The sequence below is a fragment of the Paroedura picta genome, chromosome 5, assembly GCF_049243985.1.
Source record: "Paroedura picta isolate Pp20150507F chromosome 5, Ppicta_v3.0, whole genome shotgun sequence".
Taxonomy (NCBI): domain Eukaryota; kingdom Metazoa; phylum Chordata; class Lepidosauria; order Squamata; family Gekkonidae; genus Paroedura; species Paroedura picta.
This window is the reverse complement of record NC_135373.1, coordinates 96444419-96469526: the sequence shown is the minus strand read 5'-3', so window position 1 is coordinate 96469526 and position 25108 is coordinate 96444419. Positions and strand designations below refer to the sequence as shown.

The 25108-nt window shown below is 41.9% G+C and overlaps 1 protein-coding gene and 1 long non-coding RNA gene across 5 annotated transcripts in view; one reads left to right on the top strand and one right to left on the bottom strand.

The window, feature by feature from the left end:
• The window catches only part of LOC143838234 (uncharacterized), an 8865-nt gene extending 3680 nt beyond the window's left edge, over nucleotides 1–5185 (bottom strand). Inside the window, exons 1-2 of the long non-coding RNA XR_013231306.1 lie at nucleotides 4913–5185; nucleotides 1902–2102 (exon numbers count right to left, since the gene is read on the bottom strand). This is a non-coding gene — a long non-coding RNA (uncharacterized LOC143838234). The remainder of the gene's footprint in view (nucleotides 1–1901; nucleotides 2103–4912) is intronic.
• LOC143838233 (uncharacterized) lies at nucleotides 2108–25108 on the top strand. 4 transcript variants are annotated; one of them, XM_077339258.1, is made up of 5 exons: nucleotides 2119–2695; nucleotides 12686–12756; nucleotides 18764–18897; nucleotides 19475–19604; nucleotides 24707–25105. In XM_077339258.1, exons 3-5 carry the CDS (start codon nucleotides 18771–18773, stop codon nucleotides 24927–24929), a joined length of 480 nt encoding a protein of 159 aa, XP_077195373.1. In that variant the 5' UTR covers nucleotides 2119–2695; nucleotides 12686–12756; nucleotides 18764–18770; the 3' UTR covers nucleotides 24930–25105. The 4 variants fall into 4 exon arrangements, with proteins under 4 accessions (XP_077195376.1, XP_077195373.1, XP_077195372.1 ...); XM_077339261.1 differs by lacking the exon at nucleotides 12686–12756 and having other exon boundaries at nucleotides 2108–2695; nucleotides 19478–19604; nucleotides 24707–25108; XM_077339257.1 differs by lacking the exon at nucleotides 12686–12756 and having other exon boundaries at nucleotides 2130–2695; nucleotides 24707–25102.

Below are 25108 nucleotides of genomic sequence, written 5' to 3'. Positions count from 1 at the left end.
CCAGCTAATTCCAAGGAGCCTGTTGATACTATGAACCAGTGATTGGAGTCAGTAGGGGGCTGAATGAGGGTGAACAAGCTGAAATGTAATCCTGACAAGACAGCAGTTCTATGGGTTAGCAGAAAGGCAGATCTGGGACTTGAGATGTCTCCTGTCTTGGATGGTTTCTACTTCCCTTGAAAAGCCATGTTCACAGCTTGGGAATGTTGCTTGATGGAACACTCATCTTAGGAAACCAGGTGGCTGCAGTACTCTGAAGTGATTTGTCCACCTTTGGCTGGTGTGTCAGCTGCATACATTCCTGGATCAGTCAGATCTAGCAACAGTGATCCCTGCCTAATTTACACCTAGACTGGACTATTGCAATGCATTCTATTTGGGACTACCCTTGAAGAATGTTCAGAAGCTCCAGCTAGTGCAGACTGCTGGTCAAGACCATGTATCAGGAGCATGTGACCTTGGCACTACAGCAATTACAGTGGCTACCAAATATCCCCCAAGCCCAATTCAAGATGTTGATTTTGGCATTTAAAGCCCTGCATGTCTTGGGGTACTTGAAGGACCATCTTCTCTTATATGTTCCTACCGTGGATTTAAGATCACCAGAGACTGTAATCCGTCCTGTTCAAGTCATTTGGGTAGAGCTTCCACTTTTTAAAAGAAGCCTCTTAACTTCCTTGACTTACATTGTTAGCCAAACAGGGCTTCTTTTAAATTTGGAAGTGCTTTTCCTTACCTGTGGAATGACTGGAAGGGTGTGTCCTAGTGGTGTTCTTTAGCCATGAAGATCCACCCACCATTACTAGTAAATGTGAGCTTATTCCTATCTGGGCACTCCTTCTTGTAGAAAATTTAATATTCCGAGTCCCATGATGCTTCACCTGAACATTACTAAGAATAACTGACACTGCCAGAGAAATGCTTTTACTCAGAAAAATCTGCAGATTGACAAATGATAGACTACAGCCCTATCTGACATAAACCACCATTACTCCACTAAAATGATTAATGCTCTGATCCTTTGCTTCTTTTCATGTGTCCTGGGTCTGCATAATAATACTTCACATCTACTGCTTGCTTTGAAACTTAATTATGGGTCTTCTTAAATTGTCTCCTTTCAGTTGAGAAAATAAGTTTACTGAATCTAGAGAAACACACCTCACTTCTGTGAGATTAAACTCCCAACAACCAAATACACACATTTCATAGCATCCAGTAATGTAGGTAAGGCATCAAGGCAGTGTTGTGTGCCTACTGCTGTAACAGGTGGGACATGGCAGAAAGCAGCAGGTCTGTGCAAGGGAAGGGCCCTAATGGACTGCAGTCAATCTGTGTAACCTGCATTGAGGGATACTTTGCAACCTTTGTGCTTACAGAGGGAGCTGCAATGACAACTGACTGTGATTGCTAATATTTCTATCCCGCCAACTAACCCCTACAGTCAAATGCAGAAGCTTACAATTAAATAAAACCTTATACAAAGATAAAAACCAACAAAGCTTTAAAATAAATCCCTAATCCAAATGAACAACAGCAGCATTGTAACCAGTTGTCACCCCTAGAGAGTTAGTTGGCAGGAAAAGTTGTTTTTTATACCCTGCTTTTCTCCGCATAGAGTCTCAAACTGGCTGACAAATGCCTTTCCTGCCACCCCCTACAACAAACACCTTGTGAGGTAGGTGGGACTGAGAGAGTTCTGAGAAAATTGACTGACCTGAGTTCACCCTGCAGGCTTCAAGTAGAGGAGCAGGAAATCAAACCTGGTTCTCCAGATTAGAGTCTGCTGCTCTCAACCACTACACTGTGTGGGCTTTCTCCACCACCACCGCCACCCCACTGGCTCTCCCTGGCAGCAGCCCCAAATCTCCAGAGATTTCCCCAATGATAGCTGGCAATCTTACCAATTCAGTAGCAGTCAAAAGCCCTCCCTTCCATCATTTCCTGAAATCCACAAGGTGGATGTGCTGGCTCAATTGTTCATCCAGAGCAAGATCACCACCAGTTCGGTCATTAACATGGCTTATTGCAACATCTCGTTTTTTCTTTGGAAGTCTCTTATGCAACCATAGCATAGGTCTGTGTTTAGTTCGGCAGGTCAGGAACTAGGGAATAGAGGAATGCATGGCAAAAAAAAGTTCATTTTCCTTGTTCATGTCGACAAAAATAGTTCTGGCATAATATATCATGGATGAAGTAATCAGCTGAGAATTAATTGGCAATCAGCAGACCCGACTTGGGGAACAAATTCATGGCTAGCAGGCTTAAGATCTGTCTTGCATAAAGAAATGGCACAGGAAGCATGGAAGCCCAGAGAAGGGTTTTGCAATGATGTTGGCTGCAGGAGAACTGTGGTGATAACTAAGGGAAGCAGGGAGCCGTGACTCAGAAGGTGCTGCTGAACTGGAGCATCAGCTTTGAAAAGGCACATGCTTTAATCCCAAGGAAGAATGTTTGCAGTTGCATACGGCTTCCATGTGTCAGGGAGATGTTCAGCTTCAATGGGTGGAAAGGGAGGGTGAAAAAGGAGCAGCTGGAAGAGGCTCCAAGGAAAGGCTGGGGAAACATGTGTGCAATAGGGAAAATAAGAGGACACGTCACTCATGACAAGAAGAGGTCCAGGGGAATGGCAGTGAGAGAGGAGAAGCGACAGACACTTGGAAGCCTCATCTCAGAAGGACGGTCCCGTGGAGTCCAGGTAATGTGTTCATTCTGCCTTAGCAAAGGATCATTTGTGTCTTCCTTAGAGGATGGATACAGGAAACATCCATGCATTTTAAAGGGATGGTAGGGATTATGTGATGAACAGGTTCTTGGAAATTGCTCAAATTTGAAACATTAATGTTATATAGGCCTTTTCCCCACTTTAATATGGTAAGGGGAAAGGTTGATACTTCAGGAGGAGGCAATGATAGATGATAGATGATAGGTGATAGATGATAGACGACAGACAGACAGACAGATAGATAGACAGATAGATGTGTATATGGATTTAGTTATGCTTCATTCTACCAACTGATGAATCTCTCTGTGCCTACTGTTTTGCCAGAACTCTCCATCCTTGTGTTTTACAACACAACCCATTGCCAAATGGTTTTAAAGTTCTGATTAAGGAAAAGCAACCATGTGGCAAGGAGCCTCAATTTGTATCAACTTGATCACTGAAACTAACTGCATGCTATTTAAACAGGATGGGGGAGGTGCTCATTTTAATCCTATAAAGAGAAAACTGGGCAAAAACTTTAAAGGCCAGAAGATGTAAAGAGTTGTGGCCAACATTAAAAACCAAACAAATTACAGTTTCCCATACGAAATGCATATGTACCTAATTTTGTATTTCAATTGTTTTCACATGTCTTATTGATTTAGCAAATTAATTAATCCTGATGAATTTCTGCACTGGGTGTCTGAACACAAAGTGTTGTGCTTGGCTAGGAAGCATCCTGTCCCCTCCCCAGCTGAAGCTGAAATTTGTATTTAAAAAGCTAACACTTATTCATAACCTGTTCCCAGGGATGGCTTAACCTGTTCCTGAGGATTGTTGCACCAGCTTGTAAATTGTTAGGATTGTGCAAACTTGACTGCTATAGCAGCGCATCACAAGGCAAGATGTTATGCCAGTGTGGAACAGGGCATTACCCCAGTTCTACCTCAAGAGGAAGATCGTTTAAATCAGAGTACCATATTCCCATGACATATTTGGAAATCTGATATACAACAAAACTGAGAGGAAGAAGGTTTTGTTGGTAGAAGCTGAAGAATCCATTCCTTGACACACTGTAATTAAATCTGGATGGAAGCATTAAGACGCCTTAGCACCAAGATTTAAGTCATGCAGAAGGCAGAAAATAATTGCCTAGGAAATTACAGCGAGGCGCCAGACATTTACATCAACATAGCTCTTGCCCCTTCCCAATGGAGAGAGGGTGGTAGCGCTTGAGGTTTTAACATAGACTGGTTTTAATAGATTGATGTTATAATTTAAATGTTTTATTTGATGATATTAAGATGTTGTGAGCCGCCCCGAGTCCTTAGGGAAGGGCACCACAGAAATACGAAAACAAATTGATGCAGAATGCTCCTTGTAATCACGGAAATTCTCATCATGAACTCCAAATTCTGTTAGTATGGGAGCAAAAGAAAATATTATACCTGCCACATTTTCCATTCCATACGTAATATTATTAAACTCTATCCTGTCTCTTTAGCCCCCAGCTCTCCAGTCTCTCCTCATAAGAAAGGCACTCATAGAATCATGGAAAGGACCTACAAGGCCATCTAGTCCAACCCCCCCCCTGCACTATGCAAGAACTCACAACTATCTCCACACCCACGGTGACCCCAATTTCATGCCCAAAAGATCCCTCCACCAAAAATCTCCAATCCCTTAATCCTCTTGGCTGCCCTCTTCTATGCCTCCCCCCACCTCTGCATTGCCTTTTATTTAAAAGACCTGGCAACCAAAACTGCATGCAGTATTCCAAATGTGGCTGCACCATACTTCTATACAGGGTCATTACTATATTGATTGTTACATTTTCAATCTCTGACCTAATCACCCAGCAACAAATTTAATTTTTTTCATTGCTGCTATGCACTGAATCAATGTTTTCAGTTAGCTATTCACGACAACATCAAGATCTCTTTCTCATTGACCGTTTATGCACTGGGAACTTCACTGCCCCGGCTCCTATACAGGATCACAAATCGGGGGCAGATGAGGTGCACCAGGCCAAATGCTCCCCCATGTGGGTGCAGGAAGAGGTGAGGCAACCTGCGACGTCTAAAACTCCAGCCTGCAGCCTGGCATGAAACCTGCAGTGCGTAAACGGTCATTCACTGACAGTTCAGCCCCTTAGCAGTGAACATCTCAAGTCAATATTTTTTGATCTAACCTGCATCTTCTGGCACTTACCTACATTAAACGTTTACCACAGTGTCGGCCGGTTGACCAATTTGGAGACAAACTTCTCAAATCAATCTGCTTTGGTTTTCCCATCTATTTGGCATTCAGCTAAATACCTAAAACAGCGATTATCGGCAGGTCTACTCAGAAGTAACTCTTATTTTATTCAATAGGACTTACTCCCAGGAAAGTGTACTTAGGGTTTTCCTGAGGTTCCCCTATAAAAGGGAATCAAAGCAAGTGAAAGGCTGATTAAATTTATTCCTCCTCAGCAACACTATTGTAGAATCCAGTTTTGTTCTCAAGCAACATAACAATGAAAAAACAACCACCCAGAACAGACTTCCTCACATTCTTGTACTAAACACAGCATGTTTTTAGGCTGAAGAAAGTGGTGACCTCTTGGAAATGAAGTACATATTTGGCAGCAGAACTTAATGGACTGAAAATGTACAGCTGTTCTAAGAAAATATAAATGTTCTATCCAGTACTGAAATAGGAGAGGGGAAAACGTTTCCTTTCCATGCAGGATTCTGGACCAGATGCATATAAAATAACTCTAGCTATGCCTCTGCTTATCTGCCATGTATATGAATAAAACATATATTGGAAATATAGTACCTTGGGGATAAATGATGAAACAAACAGGAAGGGTTGATTTGGATGGAAATGTGAGGCTGGAAACTCACATTTTGACATATTGTTTTGTGGCAGTGGACAAAATCCTTCAGATTTGGGAGCACGAAAGCACATGCTAGAAGGTATGGTCTTGTTGGCCATTGCCTTGCCCTCTTCATGGCTTATCATACCCAACTCCTGGCTTTCAAATACTTCATCCAAATGTTTACTCTCATGTGTATAGGGATGCCACTCCTTGGAAGTCAGAAAACTGGCAAGGGGAAGTCTCCACAGCTGGAATTTGGCCTAGAGCCTTCCCAGGGACAGGGGTGGTATGGTCAAGGTGGTCATCTGAAAAGCCAAAGGACAGAGCAAAGGATTTTTCCACTGGAATGTCTATGGGGCTCAGTTGTAACCCAGTTTCACTTCTGCAGTGCTTGGGTATAAATAAATAAATAAATAAATAAATAAATAAATAAATAAATAAACGAACGAACGAACGAACGAACGAACGAACGAACGAACGAACGAACGAACGAACGAACGAACGAACGAACGAACGAACGATAGGAATGTGGTCCAAAACTCCAAATTCTCCAGGTGGTACCTGGTGCCTAAATATGCCAGTTCCTTCTCAGGCTATTTAAACTAGGGTAGTCACTGTGCCCAGTGCTTTCTGTCAGAAAATGATGAATTCTTATTATTGAGAGTGCATTAGCACAGTGGCATTGTTTTTTCTAAAAAGCGAATGCCTGATTGAAACCACAGCAAATCTAATGAAAATATTCCAAGCAAGATTTGGCTCAACACATTTCTTGAAAGGATATGATCTCACATAGACTTTCATATGCTGTCAACCTTTGTTGAGCCAACTGTATCCAGCAGTTTCCATGGAGCGGCTTGAAAAAGTAATAATAATTTCTGCCAATGAGTGTTTCAAGCTGATTCGTGTTTCAGGGTTTTATACCAGCTAAACATATAGTTATAATCTTTATTTATTTAAAAACATCTACCCTTACTGGCCTACAGGGAACCTTGAATTGAGCTGGGCTAAAAAAGACCTAAGCTAGGAATGAACCAGTTATACCCAAAGTATATGAATTACACTCTCTTGATTTGATTAAAACCTGGGACTTTTGTAAAATCCAAGATTGGATCTATGGAAAAAAAATAAACTTTTAATGTTGATGTTTATATTTTAAGGGGGTTTACAGGTAGCATATCTTATTGTTTTATTGTAAACCGCTGCGAAACTATGGTAAGCGGCAGTATATAAATTCAAATACAAACAAACAAACAAATAAATAAATAAATGTGCGATAGGAATGTGGTCCAAAACTCCAAATTCTCCAGGTGGTACCTGGGGCCTAAATATGGCAGTTCCTTCTCAGGCTATTTAAACTATCTGACCAATGTCAATCAAAGAAGATCCTTTACTGATGTAAGGTTACAGTCCTTCAGCATATTTGTATGGCAGGTTTAATTGAGTCACACTGGATTATCGGCTCTGCCCTTCTGGGCTTAACTAAGTAGAAAATCTCATTCATTATGTCTTGTATTGGCCCTTATATGATGTTATCTGAATTAAATTGAATACAATATTGAATACTGTCTCTGGCTCTGATGAAGATAAAATAATATTCCTTTTTGCAGACATATTCTCTCTTGTCACCTTAATGGTTACTAAATTCATTTCCTCATCTATAATTATTAGGGAAAAGGTTTGTTTCTAGTATAGCTGAAGATTCCTCATTGTAGCTTATGCATAATTCTTCTTTCATTTTATTATATTTAGATTTCACCTTGTGCTAGTAACCTTTTACCTACAATTCATAACTTTTAACTGATTTCATTTTCACATTCTATCATGGACAAAGAGAGACTGTGGTTATTTGTTTCCTAGTGTGAAGTGTATTTTATGCTTTTGTTTGGTTGATTGTTATGGCTTCAGCTTCAGTAATAAAGTATTGATTGATACTTGATGTACTTGCCTTATATATATCTATGAGACAGATTTCTAGAATAGTTGACCAAGAGATGCATGTGTGTTTATATATTTTTCTTGAATGCATTAATTCAAGCACACATAAAGGAGCAGATTACATGATTTCTTTCTCTTTCCCTTGACAAAGGTCAAACTTTTTAGCAATTAATGATATAATAGGTGACAAAAAGCATGTTTCATTGGTTCAGTTTCAGGGCCCCTTGAAACCTTTTGGGCTCCCCTTTTCACATTTTTCAGTCTGTGGCCCCCTTCAAATGTCCCAGTGCCCCCCAATAGGCCATAGGGCCCTCACTGAAAATGGCTAACATATTTTTTATCACACCGCTCTCCAAGAAGCTAAAGATTCTCCTTCATTTTATCCTCACAAGAATCCTATGAATTAGGTGAGAGGTTCTGACTGGCTCAAGATCATCCATTGTAGCATAGAATTCCATCATCAGGTGCCACCACAGAAAAGAACCTATCTTCGTGTTCACAAATCTGATCTCTAAAGAGAAGCATATGGAGAAGTACATTGACAGTGATTTCAGTGACCTGGGAAAAAGCAACCCTTCAGATTTTATTTTATTTATTTAATTTATTTTTCAATTTATAGACCGCTGCTCCCAAAATTGGTTCACGGCGGTTTACATCATAAAACAGTAAAAACACATAAGCCCCAGTAAAACATTCCCAGATTATCTATTTTTATTTTAGCCTAGTTCTAGAAGGAGGAGGAGAAGGAGGGTTGGTTCTTATATGCTGCTTTTCTCTACCAAAAGAAGTCTCAAAGCAGCTTATAATTGCCTTCCCTTTCCCCTCCCCACAACAGATATCCTGTGAGGTAGGTGAGGCTGAGAGAGCCCTGATATTACTGAAGAAGAAAAGTTGGTTCTTATTTGCCGCTTTTCTTTACCTGAAGGAATCTCAAAGAGGCTCACATTCACCTTCCCTTTCCTCTCTCTACAACAGACAACATGAGGTAGGTGAGGCTGAGAGAGCCCTGATACTACTGCTTGGTCAGAACGGCTTTATCAGTGCTGTTGTGAGCCCAAGGTCACTCAGCTGGATGCATGTGGAGGGGGCGCAGAATTGAACCCTGCTTGCCATATTAGAAGTCCGCACTCCTAACAACTACAACAATCTGGCTCTAGATCATTTATGACTTTACTGGCCAAAAACAACAAGATTTGAGCCCAGAACTGCTGGAAAAGGTCTGTGGTTGTGACACAAAGTATAACCCTGCTGGTGGATCTCCTCATAGCAGTTGGTTTTGGCCTCTGTGTGACACACAATTTTGGACTGGGTGGGCCACTGGCATGGTCCAGCATGGCTTGCTTGCTTCCTTCCTTCCTCCCTTGAGGCGGTTAGTGCTTATAATCTTATGTTATAAACAATGCTAGTGCTGCAACAGAGATAAAAGGGTTGCATATCAAAAATAAAAGGATTTCAAAATATGATGACAGGGAAAGTTATGTGTGTGTGTGTGTGTATGTGTGTGTGTGTGTGTGTGTGAGAGAGAGAGAGAGAGAGAGAGAGAGAAAGAGAGAGAGAGAGAGAGAGAGAGAAAGAAGGCCCTATAAAGGAAACATCTGTGCCTTCTGTTTGATTTTTCTAGATTATATTTTCCAGTTGATGTTTTATAGAGCTTGTGATCAAGAAGGTTAGCTCTTCATTCCCAGATGTGTGGTGATTTACTGCATCCTTTGACATCACAAATGAAGAAAGATAAAAGTTCCCCAGTCTCACAGGGGCTGGCAAGCAGGGAAGCTGACACCATTCTTTCGGGTGTAAAGGATTTGTGCTCCGGTTTCAGCATTTTGAAGGACATTGGTCGTTTTTGACTGATAGGCTTATGGTTGAGGCCGGCGCCTCCCCTTTTTAGATCGCCCCCCCCCCTTACATCAGCAGTGACTCCTGGTTTCCTGGATAGTTCTGCCGCCATCAGATGGGAGTGGGTTGAGGGGGTTGGGGATTGTTTTTAGGTGTTTTTATGTATTAGGGGTTTTATGGGTTTTTACATGTTGTCACCCGCCGCGAGCCTTAGGAGAGTGGCGGGCTAGAAATCCAATACTACTACTACTACTACTACTACTACTACTACTACTACTACTACTACTACTACTACTACTACTAATAATAATAATAATAATAATAATAATAATAATAATGGCTAATCAAACATTGTCAATACCAAATACCAAAGTTTTGCCCCCCCTCCACAGCTGTATTCCAAGCTCACAGAGGCTCTCCTTTATTTTTTAACAGACGTTTCTGTAGGGAACTTCAACTGGTACCCTAGAACCAATGACGAAGAAGAAGAACTGGTTCTTACATGCCACTTTTCTCTACCGGAAGGAGTCTCAAAGCGGCTTACAATCGCCTTCCCTTTCCTCTCCCCTCCCCACAACAGACGCCCTGTGAGGGAGGTAAGGCTGAGAGAGCCCTGATATTACTGCTCGGTCAGAACAGCTTTCTCAGTGCTGTGGAGAGCCCAAGGTCACCCAGCTGGCTGCATGTGGGGGAGCGCAGAATCAAACCCAGTTTGCCAGATTAGAAGTCTGTGCTCCTAACCACTACACCAAGATGGCTCTCTTAAAAACAGTTCATCACTTTAGTCACTATGCCACTCTGGTGTTTTCTCTCTTTCCGTTTTTCTCAGCTGGTGAATGTCCATTAAACATAAAAAGGATGTCAGGTCATAAAGAGTAGGTTCTTGCATGTGTGTGCATTTACACTTTAATTTACACTTTAATTAATTCTAGTGTTCCTTCTTAAACTGTTACTCTTCCTGCTTTGCAGACTGTGCTTGGAGAGCTCCCCCCTTACAGCTAATCTCCAGGTGAAAGAGATCAGTTCCCCTAGAGAAAATAGCTGTTGAGGTATTATACCCCATTGAAGTCCCATCCCCAAACCCCACCCTCCTCAGGCTCCATCCCAATATCTCTGGGTATTTCCCAACCGGAACTGGCAACCTTACCCACTTAGGGGTAATATACACTGTGATCCTTGAACAGGAAACTATTTTTTCATATTGCTATTAGTGCCATCATTGTACATTATGCTAATGCAGAATATAGAAGTAGAAGCTGCAAAGCCCGTTCTTAAGAACGGGCCTTGAAAAGGCTCCCTCCCCTGGCCCCTGGCCAGGCAGCTTAAGGTGGCTTTTGGCTGCAGCTCGCAGTCAGATCATGTGGGGCGGGTGGGGGCTGAGCAGCTCATTAGCAGGGCCGGGACAGAGCTCCTTAGCAGGCAAGTCGGGAGGCCCTCGTCGGCAGGCCCAGCCTAGCAGGCCGGGAGGCCCTCATTAGCAAGCCCAGCCTAGCAGGCCAAGAGGCACTCATTAGCAAGACCTTCACCATGACTCTTTGCCCACGGCCCTCTCCCCTTACCTGCTGCTGGCCCCAGGCACTGAGGCATCTGGGAGCAAAGAGGCTAGAGTCCAGGGCCGGAGGGCGGGAGCTGCTGGGGCAGGGCCAATCAGGGCAAAGCTGGCTGCACCCTGATTGTCCCTATTCCAACTTGGACAGCCGGACACATCTCACCCTCTAGGCTGTTTCACAAATATATAGAGGAACAACAATGGATAAGGATAACATCTTCAACAATTCATCTGAAATAAAGGGCCATCTCCATGGGAAATGTCTTCTGTAATTTAAAGTTCTGCAGACAAACTATATGTTTGCAGAAAATTATCTGGGTCTCGGTAAGCAGGCATGGGCCCCCAAATCTTGCAAGTGGGTCCCCAAATCCTGTATCAGTTTTTCAGTACTGTGAACCTGGATTCCCTGCAACCACAAAGCAGCTGTAGAGAATGACTTTTAATAATAGAGGAAAGCACAACGAGATTTCAAATGCCCAGCTGTTTTCCTATACCAAAAGAGCACTGAGGAGTTATCCACCCATTTTTGCAACTCCACATGGGGTATTCTGTACATGCAGAACAGTGACAATAGGGAAGTAACTTCCCCACCCAGCAGTGTTTTGTCACAGGAAAATGGCAGTGAGGGGGACAGAAAATCTTCCTCTATGGTAGTGTTCCAAACCACCTTGGACTCTCCTTGAGTTTTTTAAATGCCATTATTTGCAGCTGCTGTGTGACAACCCAGCACAGAGAACCCAAGTTGGGTCTGGCTAACCAGGACCTAACTTGTTAGAACTCAAACATCTGGGTTGGCCCTTAAGTCTCACTAAATCCTGAGCCTCCAGACCTAGCAAGAAGCCAACATACTCACGGTTTTAGTTTGCAAATTTCCATCCCCAAAAAGATACACAAATAATGAGGAATGTCAATTTGGATGCAACTGTATTCAAAGGATGTTTACAATACATGTTTATGATTTTAAATATTCACAATCTAGCTTTCCCAAATGATCAGATACGAAATGCCAATTTGGAAGTCCTTTTGATAACAATGGAACTCATTTTCAAGCAAATTACACATTTGTTTCATGGTGTGATTTCCTAAATTTGATGACCTCTTGAGAAGATAATCTTATTACCCCCTTTCACCTCCTCCCTTTATTTCCCTATTGTCTGTGAAGTGGTGGGATGAAGGACAGCTGAGGCAGGGGGGGCGGGGAAACATGTGCATGAATGTGTGTAGGTGCCCCATTTGAAAATGTAGTTCACTGGACCCAGCAGGATGCATTTCTCCTAAAACAACTGTAACATGAAACTCATTATCTCTTTTAAAGTATGCCTAGTTTTAATATTCCTAAGTGCTGTTAACCTAACTTGGAATATAGAAAAAATAAAGGACAATAATAATAATATACTCATTTATATGTGGGCCAACTCCCAGTAAGTCTTAGGCATATGAAGGAGATGGGTTGGGATTCTTTCAAAGCTATTAAGAGATGAGGGTCATGCTTCACTGGATAGGTAATTTAATTTTTTCAGCATTTACTACAAAGCCAAGCAGTTGATAAATGAATTCTGTGACATAACCATTTGGAATTCATGTGTTCTTATCAGATGAGAAACTTGATAATTTAGGTTAATAAATTGATTTTAAATCTGATCAATCCCTGCCAATAGGCCTGACTAATTAATGCTGAAGGCAAGAAAACAATCCTACCCTGTTTAACACAACTGCTATCCATTTTGTAGAAGCTCTCTGTTCCCTGCTTTTCTATGCTTCCAGCCTCAACCAACACAAGAATTTCGGTCTTTTTCAGGGTTATGAGGATCATATCTAACTCAGCCAGTTTGCCTGTTGATGCCTCCTATGTCCTCAGCCCAGAAGCAAGTGAGGATAAAGGGCAAAACTGAGGGACCAAGTCTCTGTACACCAACCATTTGCCTCAATGTCCTTTGATGAAAGCAAGATCCTCAAGAAACAAACTGTTAAGAAGATGGTGTCCCAAGCCCCATTGACTTCTTCACTTTCCCCTTGGCACTTATTATCAACTGAAAACAAGAGAAATATACATGGAAATGGTAGTTTTGTATTTAATATTAAAGTGGCAAAAGACTACCTGGTCTGACAGGAGGGGACAGAATAGAAGTTCTAGTGAGAGATTAAAGTAGTATGAAGCTACTTACCAATTTTAACTATACTAATTGTTTAGTAATAAGAACCATACCAGCCCTCTTTCTAAAGTCCTGGTTAGAAGAACAACATTAGAAAAATAGGATGGAGTATGACATTATCAGTATTATGTCAATAAGTTTAATTAATTTACTTTAATACATTCTAATGTATTTGGCAATTTTAAAAAAATACATATAAACCTAGTGCCTGTCTGTGGAATCTTCAACTTTATTTTATAATTTGAGACATATACCATTGATAAACTATGACAATCTTTCTTAACCTTAAGCTAAAATAATATCATATTTGTATTTCCCCAAGTACAACCCCATGGTATGGATCAAAAACATTGTACCACAGGAACTCCCAGGGCCATTTCGCACGGCTTCAAAATAGCACAATGGTTGCTAATTGAAAACGCTACTAATTTGCCTTAATGCATGACGTCGCAGACAATCTGCAACACTCCTGAAACCAATCAGCAAAAAGCACTTCGTTGTAGCGCTTTCAGGGGAATCCAGAAAAGTGGATTCACCCTCCGGATAGCGATACACTCCTGCAACCAATCTGCAACACTAGCGCTAAAGACCTGTGCGTTACCATTGTTGCGGGTTCTTCAAAGTCCCTCCTCCTGAGCCTGTCCTCCAAACTTCCGGCGAAGCGATCGCCATTTTTTTTTCTCCGAGCGAGCGGGGATAAACGCACCAGCGAGCCTCTTTCTGTTTAGAGGCTTCCCTGGCTTCAGTCCTTCACCTTTAGTCACTAAGCACAAACCACATAAAAGCCCGTTTGCTGAAATAAAGTCCCTTTATTTTTTACACATTAATTCAGCCGAAAATCGGGCCCGTGAGAGGGGGGGGGATTTTTTTTTTATCACTCGAGGCAGCGTGCCAACGATCATACAATCAAACGACAGCTCACATTAGGCAGCTGGATGGGTCTCTCCGTTGCAACGAATCTACCTAGATTCGTTGCTATGGGTCTGTTTTTTTTTTTTTTTAAACCTTTCTTAAAGGGAAAGGGGCTGTTTGGGAGCATGCTAACGGCTGCCCATTGGCTGCTTGACGGCCAGGGGCGGGACGAGCTTGGCAATAGCGCTTCCTTTCTAGCGATTTCTGCCGAGACCGGAAGCCTGTGGGAAACGCTAAAAAACGCAACTGATTCCACTACAAAGGCAGGTATGCATAACGACGAATTCCACTATTTTAAATGGCGATTTTTCATTCCGCAAACAATTTGCAACAAAGATCCCCGTGCGAAAAGGCCCCCAGAGCCTGGGGGTACATAAACACAGGAAGTTGTCTTATACCAAATCAGACCATTGGTCCATCAAGATCAGTACTGTCTACTCAGACTGGCAGTGGCTGTCCAGGGTCCTACCAGATCCTTGTAACTGGAGATGCTGGAGACTGAACCTGGACCCTCTTGCATGCCTAGCAGATGCTCTGCCATTGACCCCTAGCCCTTCCCCATAGGGAAACGTTTCTGCAAATCTAGCAGAAAACCCCAGATCTGCAGAAAAACCTAAACACTTTTAACAGGGTAAGATTCCCCAAAAGCAACAATGATATCAGTGCATGGATATATGTCATGGGAAAAACTGTTGCTGACAAATTTACCAGCATCCATTACTTTTGCTATGAACTACTTAGATGAAAAATGACAGTTAGGGGTTTATTAAAATGTAGCATTTATTTATGAGTGATATATAAATAATTTATAACTGATTTAATTGTGAGCTTAAACAATTGCCTGCTGAGTGGAGCAGTCATGCAGTAACGGGAAGGGGAGAGAACTAAATTTGCGCATGCACAAAAAAAGCCATTTGCACAGTCCTGCACAGTTAGGAAGGAATACAATGAAGCAACCTGGCCACACAGCCACAAATGAGTAAAGATTCCTGTTTAGTACCAGAGAACAGGATGTGAACCAAAGCAGTGGGTATTTGAGTATTCCTAGAAATAACCAGAAGCAGCTGAGTGCTGGGAAAGAGGGAAATATGATTTTGGGAGTTATATTTGTCTGTTAGAGGTTGGGAGTTGGGAATAAGAGCGGAGAGTCTGGATTAATTTTAATAGGAGTACTGTTAAGGACAAGGATGGTCCTGAAAGCAAATTATAGAATTACTTCTAGTAGCTCTGGATTAATTGTAATATTTTTAACAGAATGTAACTTAATATAAAAATCTGGCTAAGGAAAGATGGTCCCCCCCCCCCCCCTTTCAGCATGTACGGTGTAAAACCTGACCTTCCATAGTTAAGTTGTGGTAGATCACAAAAAGATCTCTTAGCCATGTTGGTCACTCTCTGTTAAAATGAAATACTTTTATTGAGAAGTCACTTAGCCCTTCTTTGCCTTTCCTTGGTATAAAATATATTATTTAAGGCAAGGCAAAGTAGGTATATCTGATATGCCAAGGGAAGATAGTTTTTGAAGTTATAAAGACAAATCACAAGAGAAATATCTTATTTTACTAACTGTAACATTGACAATGTAGGGTTAATACATATGCTTGGCAGCCATTAATGTTATCAGGAATATGGAACTGGAGGATTCTTTTTCAAAAACACAGCTTTTATGGATGATTGATTTATACGATGGTGACTGGTTTTACTGTTTAAACAACTGCCTACTGAGAGGAGCAGCTACACAGCAAGGCGAAGGGGAAAGCAGAACTTTAACAGACTGTGTCTTCTGAAAACTGGCTTATTGATTGTGACTGGTGAACATTATATGAGCAGAACTGATGAGCATTCAAACACCCCTGTGACTGGTTCCCCAAAGAAGAACAGAGACAAAGGCCAGGAGATTCTGTAGTCCATGGACACCTTTCTAGCCTTCCTAGAGGACACTGGGGGCCATTCCGCACCCGGAAAATATAGTGAAAGGCTTACCTTTTGCTGACATCATTTTTTTGGCATTTCACACGATGTCGCCAGCATCCAGCATCCTAGCAGCAAACCGGCAGCTACATCCTCCATTTTAAAGCGCTAGTTGGAGAATCCACAAAAGTGGACTCCCCCAGCCATGTAGTGTGAGCAAGAGGAGAGCAACCAGCAAACACACACTAAGGAAAGGTGTGGAGGAGAAGTAGCACTATATTCGCCTCCAGCATCCACCTTGCACCCGCCTCCCTCTTCCTTTTCCCGGTGACGGGGCTTTTCTTCTGAAGCAAACTGCCTGGAGCAACAAATATGCGTTCAATCATCCAGGCAGAGGGAAAAAAAGTTTTCCCCACCAGTTAACACACAAAGCATGCCTCTCTAGCATCCCTACCCCCCAAAAAATCGGGAACCAAGTTACTTTTTTAAAGCTTCAAGGCTCATTATTCCAAAAGGGGTTGCAGTAAAAAAAAAAAAGCACTATGCATCTATGATTAGATGTGTAGGCATAGCAACGGAGAAGTTTTACTTTTTAAAACAAAAAATAGCTTGCATCATGGTCCCTTCAAAACAGTTAGAAAGATGATTGGCTGCCGGGCTTGATTGACAGGCGGAGTAGGGTCGCATGTATAGCGCATTTCTTTCCTCTGCCATTTCAAACAGGCATGCGGAGTGCCAAGAAATGTGAGAAGCGACAGAGGAGAGTGAGAGAGCCAGGTGGTGAGGAATGGATGGAGGCACAATTTTTTATACTATTGTGCTGACGTAACGCTATTTTTTCAATGTGCGGAATGGCCCTGGCTTACCCTATACTTGTCAGACAACAACTACCAAGAATTGTTTTACTCTAAAGTTGTTATGATGATTTAAGAAATGCTAACAATACTGCATTTCAACCCAGGCAACTAAAAAGAAAAACTGTTTTTGTTGGGGGGGGTAGCTCTATTGTTTTCTACCCTAAGGAGTCTCAAAGCAGCAGACAATTGTCTTCCTCTTTTGAGAAAGGACACCCTGTAGATGAGGCTGAAAAAGCTCTGAGAGAACTGTGACTGGCCCAAGGTCACCCAGTTGGCTGCATGTGAAGGAGAGGGAAATCAAAGCAGGTTTCTCCAGAATAGAAGCCACCCCTCTTAACCACTACACCAAGCTGGCTCTTGAAAAAAGCTCCTAACTACCACAGAACTGTCACTGTATGTTTTTTCTGTATCACTTTAGTAAAGGAGAACCTTTGGAGCAGATTCAAAAGAGATACTCTGATGATAAAAAATGATCAAACATTACTACAATTTGTAATCAAGAAGAACATGTCCAAGGGCAAATCTGTTTCAGCAGGTCCAGACACAGACATCTTGAAATATGTGTGATAACTGTGATACTGTTTCTCAGTAAGGAGACCCCTGTGAGTTTAGAAAGAAATTGCATTGTCTCTTTTTGTCCCCTTTCCCAAAATCATCATCTTGCAGAAATAAAATAAACAGGTGCAGGTGGTGATTTCGTTTAAACTCAATTCACATACATAGAATTATGATTACAAAAACATATTAGTACTATAAGCTTTTCCTGGAAGAATGTCCTTGTTCATCGAAATCCTCCGAAACAGGGTCAGGATAACCATTAAAGTTTTCAGACAAGCTGCACAAAAGACTTGACAAAGGGATTTACATAACAGTTCTTTTCACAAACATAACAGTTCTTTTCACAAAAGCTACTAGAACAGTGACAGGAGGAAAGATTTGCAGGCAAAAAAGAAAGTGCTACCAGCATTGCCTGAAATATTTCAATGCAAAATTTTTCACTGTCATTGTTAAAACTACTAGAATTGCTGCCACTGCACTTTCATTTCAAAAACCTCAAGGGATAGTCTCACATCCTTTTGACAGTCACCTTTCAACTACTAACAGTGTTCGAATGAACACCCTTTGCCTTCATGCTGGGTGTCCCTCAGAGAAGGAGATCACTGTGCCTCTTCAGGATGGTAGAGACAAGATTCTGCTATATTTGCTCTTGAGTAGTCCCCTAAAGGGGAATTTCACTCCACCTCGTCTGACAAATGTCAATGAATCTGTGACATGGCTAAGTCTTCACTCTTGCCATTTAACCACAGAATGCAGTATGTAACATTGTAAGCAGTATGTTTTGTCATATCTTCCCCTTTCTAATTTTATTATAAGATTGCACAATTATCTTTTGACATCAATAACATTCTGTCACAACATTCAGCAACAGATTATGCCCATGAGTTCTGTTTAGTTTCCAACTTTGTAATGACACAAACATTAACTAAACGCAATGACTAGTTTTACAGATACAAAATCTTACCTACAGGACATTATTACTACATACAGCCTTCGTCTTCAACATGAAGTGCTGTAAATGCTTGCAGGGCTATAGAATCATAGAATCATAGAGTTGGAAGGGGCCATACAGACCATCTAGTCCAACCCCCTGCTCAACGCAGGATCAGCCCTAAGCATCCTAAAGCATCCAAGAAAAGTGTGTACCCAACCTTTGCTTGAAGACTGCCAGTGAGGGGGAGCTCACCACCTCCTTAGGCAGCCTATTCCACTGCTGAACTACTCTATGAACATTTTTCCTGATATCTAGCCTATATCGTTGTACTTGTAGTTTAAACCCATTACTGCGCGTCCTTTCCTCTGCAGCCAATGGGAACAGCATCCTGCCCTCCTCCAAGTGACAACCTTTCAAATACTTAAAGAGGACTATCATGTCCCCTCTCAACCTCCTTTTCTCCAGGCTATGCCACATTTAATTCTGCATTTTACCACTAGGCCTGAAAGTAAGGAAAACCAAAGGATAGATTTTATTGTTCTTTCTTGCAGCCTAAAGATGAAAGCTGTGATACTGCCTATCAAATGTGCCCTTCTACTTCTCCTCTTTTTCCATCTTCTGCCCACCAGTATCTGTCAGAAGGAGCTTCTGCATGAAATTCAGGGATGGAACTATAGAGATGGAGGTAAGAGGTGCCTGTAAGGCATCAGACAGGTAATTTGGAAGGTTCTTTCTGCGCTTCTAGGAACTAGGGACCTGCTAATTTTTTAGCCTGTGCAATGTCATAAGGTGCCCTGAACACTGATAATTTGTCATAACCTAATGCTCCTTATAAAAGCTTGAATAAATTCCTGCCTTTAAGAATTTTGACAGGAATGTCATGGATATTTCACCAGTAATGGTGGCTGGCATCTTCAAAGGTAGAACACAACAAGATGGGAATCTCTCCATGCCAAGGAACCATGGCCACACAGCTGCAAAAAACCCACAACCAGTGGATTCCAGCTGTGAAGCCTTCAACACATTTTGGCATGTTCCTAAAGCCCTAAGTTTTGATGGCTGACTATCTTTATCCCTCGCACATTTCAAGAAATTATACCCAATTCCACAAGGGCATGAAGCCTGGCAGTTTCATATTTTTATTTGTGCTTTAATCTTGGAAGATTTTGGTAGCAAATACAATTAAGACTACAGCCTAGTCAGTGTAGTTACTTTGTCTTACTGCTTTCTTTTTTGTTCCCTCTGGACTTCTGTTATTACAGCAGAGAGGGTGAACATTCAAGGCCTAAAGAGCATCACACGCATGCTTGAAAAGTGGGGGAACAGCATCTTCGAGCAGATGAAATACTCTTTGTTGAGTCATCCGAACACTCTGCTGCCAGAACTATCCAGGTAAGTGTCGATGTATGGCCCGCCAGTCTTCTTCCTTGCAGGCAATGCGTTTGCTTTTATTTTCGCTTTACTAAGAGGATCACTGGCGAAAGAGTTTAGGCCAGGACCAAACAGATATCTCAGCCTTGCTTTATTCCACCACAGCAGGAGTGGGCAGAAGGTCATTTTTCAAGAAGTTCAAAGTACCTCATCACTCACTTCTGTAATTGTTTCTTTGTCCTTCTTTTTTTTAACTGCCACAGCAGCTTTCCTTCTCTTTTTGTCTCATGCAAAGGAGAAGGAGATGCACACATAGGGTTGCTAATCACCAGGTAGGAACAGGAGACCATCCAGAATTGCAAATAGATTGCCAAATAATAGAGATGAGTTTCCCTGGAGAAAATAGTTACTATGGAAGATGGAGTTTATGGCGTTACCATTCCCTTTCCAAACCCCACCTCCTCCAAACTCCACCCCCAAAATCTCCAGGTATTTCCCAACCCAGATCTGGCAACCCTATGCACAGACCTTCACTCTGATGGCAGCACTAGCAGCTGTTTGCTCCCCCTCCTCTGTTGTTCTGACTCCCCCCCCCCCTGTAGCAAAGCTGCTCTTTCAGGTTAAGGGGGGGGGTTTCTTGGTATTATATCCCTCCCCTCCAAAATTGCCAGGAATTTCTTGGCCTGGAGTTGGCATCCCTTTCTCTATCGTTTCCTAGGCTGAGCTGGAATATGAAATTTTCATATTGCAGGGGGTAGTTCAAAGCCTGGGGCAGCCAGACGTTTCTTATTGAAGAATGAGTCACATTTGGAAATCAGCAACAACCACAAAAATTGATGACAAGGCTTGAAATGGCTTAGACTCATGTACAGAACACAGTGACGCACTCCCTGTTCTGTCACTTCTTATATCTCCATTACTCTTCTGGAAGTGACTTTTCTGTTTACAAGTGGCCATCTGGGTATCATTACATATCTCTGCATGCAAAGTCTAGTTGGCCTTCCCTGCCAGAACCTCATCCAGTTCAAGACTCCCCAAGCCTTCATCTGTGTATCCCTATGATTGAAGTCAAAACTTTACACATTCTATGTGGCTGGCCCTGTCAAGCATACTTAAAGGGTTCCTTGCTCCAGCAGGCATTCTCAGGCATTATTAATATTTTGCTAAGGGTTGACTTTCACCACCATTCAAGCAATACTTTTTATGCATCTTTCCCAGCGTCGCAGCTTATAAAAACACATTATCTTTGTACTTACAAGGAAAAAAGGAAAGGCCCATGTAGCCATAGAGAAAAGAGAAATCCCACCAATCCAAATGATTTAGATTTAAATACATGGGAGAAAGACCCACTGAATTGAAGGACATTTTATCTCTGGAGAAATAAGCACAGAGTCAGGCTGCTGTAATTAGTAGAAAATAAGTCTGTCCAAACCAGGGATGCCAGCCTCCAGGTGACATTACAGTTCCAGACTATGGAAATCAGTTCTAATAAGGCTGCGGGTTCAGTGCATGCAGACTCTGATTCTTCCAAAACAGCTCTTTCTTTTTTTTTTTTTTAGCAACTCCAGCACAAACTTCAAACACTGAACAGGCAAGAACAGGTGAACTCATGCACTTGTATACTTTTCAGGCAGCCCACTGCCGCCCCTGATTGGCTCTAAGCAGAACAATCCAATTGGCCCTAAACAGAGTGATCTGATTGGTTCTAAGCAGAGCAATCAGTCTGGACCTTAATAGGTTCCTTTGATTGGTTAGTACGTTGGATAGCAGGAGCCCTCATTTGCATCGGCTGCCAAATGCCCACAGACATAACAAGTTCCCTTGAAGAAAATTGTGGACTCTATGGCGTGGTACCTCCTTTCTTCCCTGGGCCTCTACCCCCAAATCTCCAGTAGTTTCCAAACCAGAATTTAGGACCACTTCCCTCACCCCCTGCTGGTGGCCATGAGGGACCTGAAAACCCTAGTCTAAAGTGGGCTTTACTTCTGAGTAACGACAGTTGTGACACCTGCACAAAGGTCTAAACTGGCATTCAGCTACTGCTTAGCAAATCAGAGCCGTAAAGATTTATTTTAAAAAGTCCCTTCCCCGCCCAGAGAGCAAGAAATGCTCATTCATAATTCAGACCCTTCTCTCAACAGAAGCAGCTGCCCAAGAATGCTGGGACAAGAAAAAGCAATTGGGCTTTTGAAAATGGCTTTGAAATCCCTCTCACTGAAAAGGAGCAAATGAGAGGAAGTAACCCATTCTGTAGTTGACAGAAACAAGGAAAAGGTGGGTGGGTGGGGGATTGTCTAAGGAAAAATATTAGAATGATTTGTTTTCAGTTGCTCGTATTTTGCAACATTTATAGTGCCGGCTGTATGCATGAAATACTCCCATGTGAAAAAGATTCTTTCAAAGTGGATGCAAAACTGAGCATTAATGTTCATAAATCTCTAAAGGGATGCTAATACAGGAGTAATTATCATCGTGCTAAATCTAAAGCAAACACAGGTTGTAGCTAGATTAGAAATGTTTCAGCAGTGGTTCGTCTTTACAAATCTGTTCAGAGACTAGCACGATGACTAATAGAACCCAGGGGGCCAGAAATTCCTTGGTTCAAAACTTGCTTCAGAATCAGGTGGCTTTAGGCAAACTGCTTCTCTAAACCTCCCATCTGCAGTCTCAGGATAACAAGGCCACTGCTCTGTCTTATTTGGCTGTATAAGGATTACCGAGATAACATACGTGAAGCACTTTGCCATATCGCCAGCTGATCTGCCTGCATCTGTTTTGTGATGCTTCTGCATTATGCTAATACAAGGGCTTGATGAATTGCACAAAGCTATTGGCCCACCTAAGCACCGGCACAGCAAGTCTTAGGCCCAGTTTCCTATATTAACCATTAACAGAGTGAAGAAGATCCTTCACTGTGACTGTCACCCAAATTCAGTGGATACAGTTTATTTTATTTTTCCATGTGTTTTGAGAATGTTTCACATTGCTTGCTTTGTTTAAACCATTACGGATGTATTAAAGTTTCTTTCTCCAACAGCAGCTAGGGTGAACTGCTCTGTTTTTTCCTTCCAACAGTAAGTTAGGTTAGGTTTGGAGAGAACGAGAGTGACAGGCCCACAGTCTCCCAAGGAGTGTCAAACCCGGGTCTATTCAGTCCAAAGCCAAAGTTCTACCATCTGGCTGACATGAAGAAAAGTAATTGGTAGTATTGTCTATGCTGCACTAAATACGGAACTCACCGTCAGAATAGAAGCAGAATGGGTGGGAGGGGGGAAATCACATCACTGTTGTTTTTTCTAATTAAAAAGTGCATGCAATCATCAGCCTGTGGGGGGATGTCTCCCCTCACACATCTCTGAGGGTTTCTTTCATCAACAGCATGGAAGACTCTTATTGCCTCTTTATCTTATTGCCTGCACACATTCATGCACACACACTGTAATTTTCATTCTGGCTGTTCTCCTGAGGACTTTAACCATGAGATAACAGCAGAAGATATTCATACCACTACAGAAATTATCAGTTGGTAAACACCTGCAGCCACCAGCAGCAGGAACAGCCACTTAGCAAGCAATAGCTGAGAACAATAAAAAACCTCTGTTATATGTTCATTTCAGTTTCACTACAGCCTGCTTCTGTTTATTTAGAGCTTACATTCCACCATATTACAAAAAATACCCTAGAAAGCACAATTTGACAGTTTCAGCAGGACTGCATGTTGGCTAAGAGCCTCTTTTATGTACAGCTTAACACATAGCCGTGCACAGTTGTTCTTGACGGCATGCTAAAGCCACCCTTAACCTCAAGCAAAACTAAGACAGTCACTTCAGGCATGCATTCCAAGGACTTATGCTGTTTTCCTCTTTCTAATCCCCATCTGTGTGGCAGTTTTTAAAACAAAATGACACCCCCCCCCAAAAAAAAAAAGGTATGAGACAAAACCAAGTGACTGATTAAATGCAGTACTGAACCAATGAACATTACAGACAAAGAGTGATACTACGTAAGTGGATAACTTCCTTAACAGACTGTTCTGCAGGTGACTGCAAAAGGTAATCCAAACTGGGCTCTTTATTCTTTCATAGATATGGTTGCACTGGCAAATTATTTTGGAGATCCCTGCAACAAAAATTTCTGCCATGTACATTCTTATCTATCAAAATCGTTCTTGATAACAGTTTATCACCATGCTGAAACATCTGTGTCCAACAATGGAATAGATCCCTGGCTACAACTAAAGAGAAATTCCTAAGAATAAGGATTGAATGAAATCATCAGGAGTGTTCATGAGTCTCCATGTAGTGCTGGGGCTCATCTTTTTGCACTTCATAAAATTCAACTTCTTGGTTACTATTTACATTCTTTTATGAATAAAATTATGAGTTGCCTTAGTAAATATTTGCTTTGACCTGAATAGCCCAAGCTAGATCAGATCTTGGAAGCTAAGCAAGGATATCCCTAGCTGGTATTTGGATGAGAGAGCTCCAAGGAGCACCATGCAGGTAGCCAATGGCAAACCAACTCCAAATGTCCCTTGCCTTGAAAATCCAATTGATCACCATAAGTCAGCTGTAACTTGAAAGCACATTCCATTTTAGTAAATATCATTTGATGCTTATGAATGTTTACCTTTCTCATGTTCTAGTGTGCAAAAGCTATGTAGACAAAATAGAGGATTTATATTGGCTCAGGTCAAATATATGTGCGTATGATGGGGTCACGATGGGTCGGACACGACTTCACACCTAACAACAACATGATGTTTTAAGCAAACATTAAGCACTTTAAGTGCAACATGCATTTCATGTCAGTAGACCTGAACATTTATTTTCAGTACTGAAAATGTCCAAGGACAACTGTGGTCCATGAGGGACAGGGAAATCAAATGAAAAGGGTGTATTTAGTTAGGAACGACTGATAAGCAAGAGTCCTACAGAAAGTCTTGGATCATTCTTCTCTCAGTCACCTTTCCCACACTGATTATATCTGTCATAAGAGCTGTGGCACAGAACACAACACAAGAGACTGAGTCAAGTTTTAACGAACTGCTGCAGTTTACCTTCCTTTCAATAACAGTCCCTGACCTGTATATGCATTGTCAGCATTGTCCTCTCTACCTGCAGCCTGCGGCCTGTCTCTGAGGCAATCGACAACCTCCTGAAGCAAGTGCATTCCATGAAGAAGAGGCTGGCATCTCTGAATGAGCGACTGAACCTCATGAGCAGGGCCCTGTTCCCCATTCAATATAAAGCCGTGAAGAGCCAGAGGCTTAGCAGCGTTCGGCTGAGGAGGCTACCCCGCGTGAGGAGAAGGATGTACTTACAAAGACAAACTCAGAGGAACTAGCGGCTTTCCAATGAAGACAATCAGCTGCTTCTTCTGAGAGCTTTATTACACAGCACAAATATTTTTATAATTTGTACAATATGACTGGGGTTATATAGGTTAGGTGAGCATTGTTTTCTTGTGATTTGGGATGGCTGAAAGCTTGTATCTCACAAAAAGCAATAAAATATTATTGTTGC

Coding starts and splice junctions, on each gene's coding strand:
- LOC143838233 (XM_077339258.1), top strand. CDS start 18,771: ATGAAAGCTGTGATACTGCCTATCAAATGTGCCCTTCTACTTCTCCTC. Junction 18,898..19,474: donor ATGGAACTATAGAGATGGAG/GTAAGAGGTGCC, acceptor CTGTTATTACAG/CAGAGAGGGTGAACATTCAA. Junction 19,605..24,706: donor CTGCTGCCAGAACTATCCAG/GTAAGTGTCGAT, acceptor CTCTACCTGCAG/CCTGCGGCCTGTCTCTGAGG.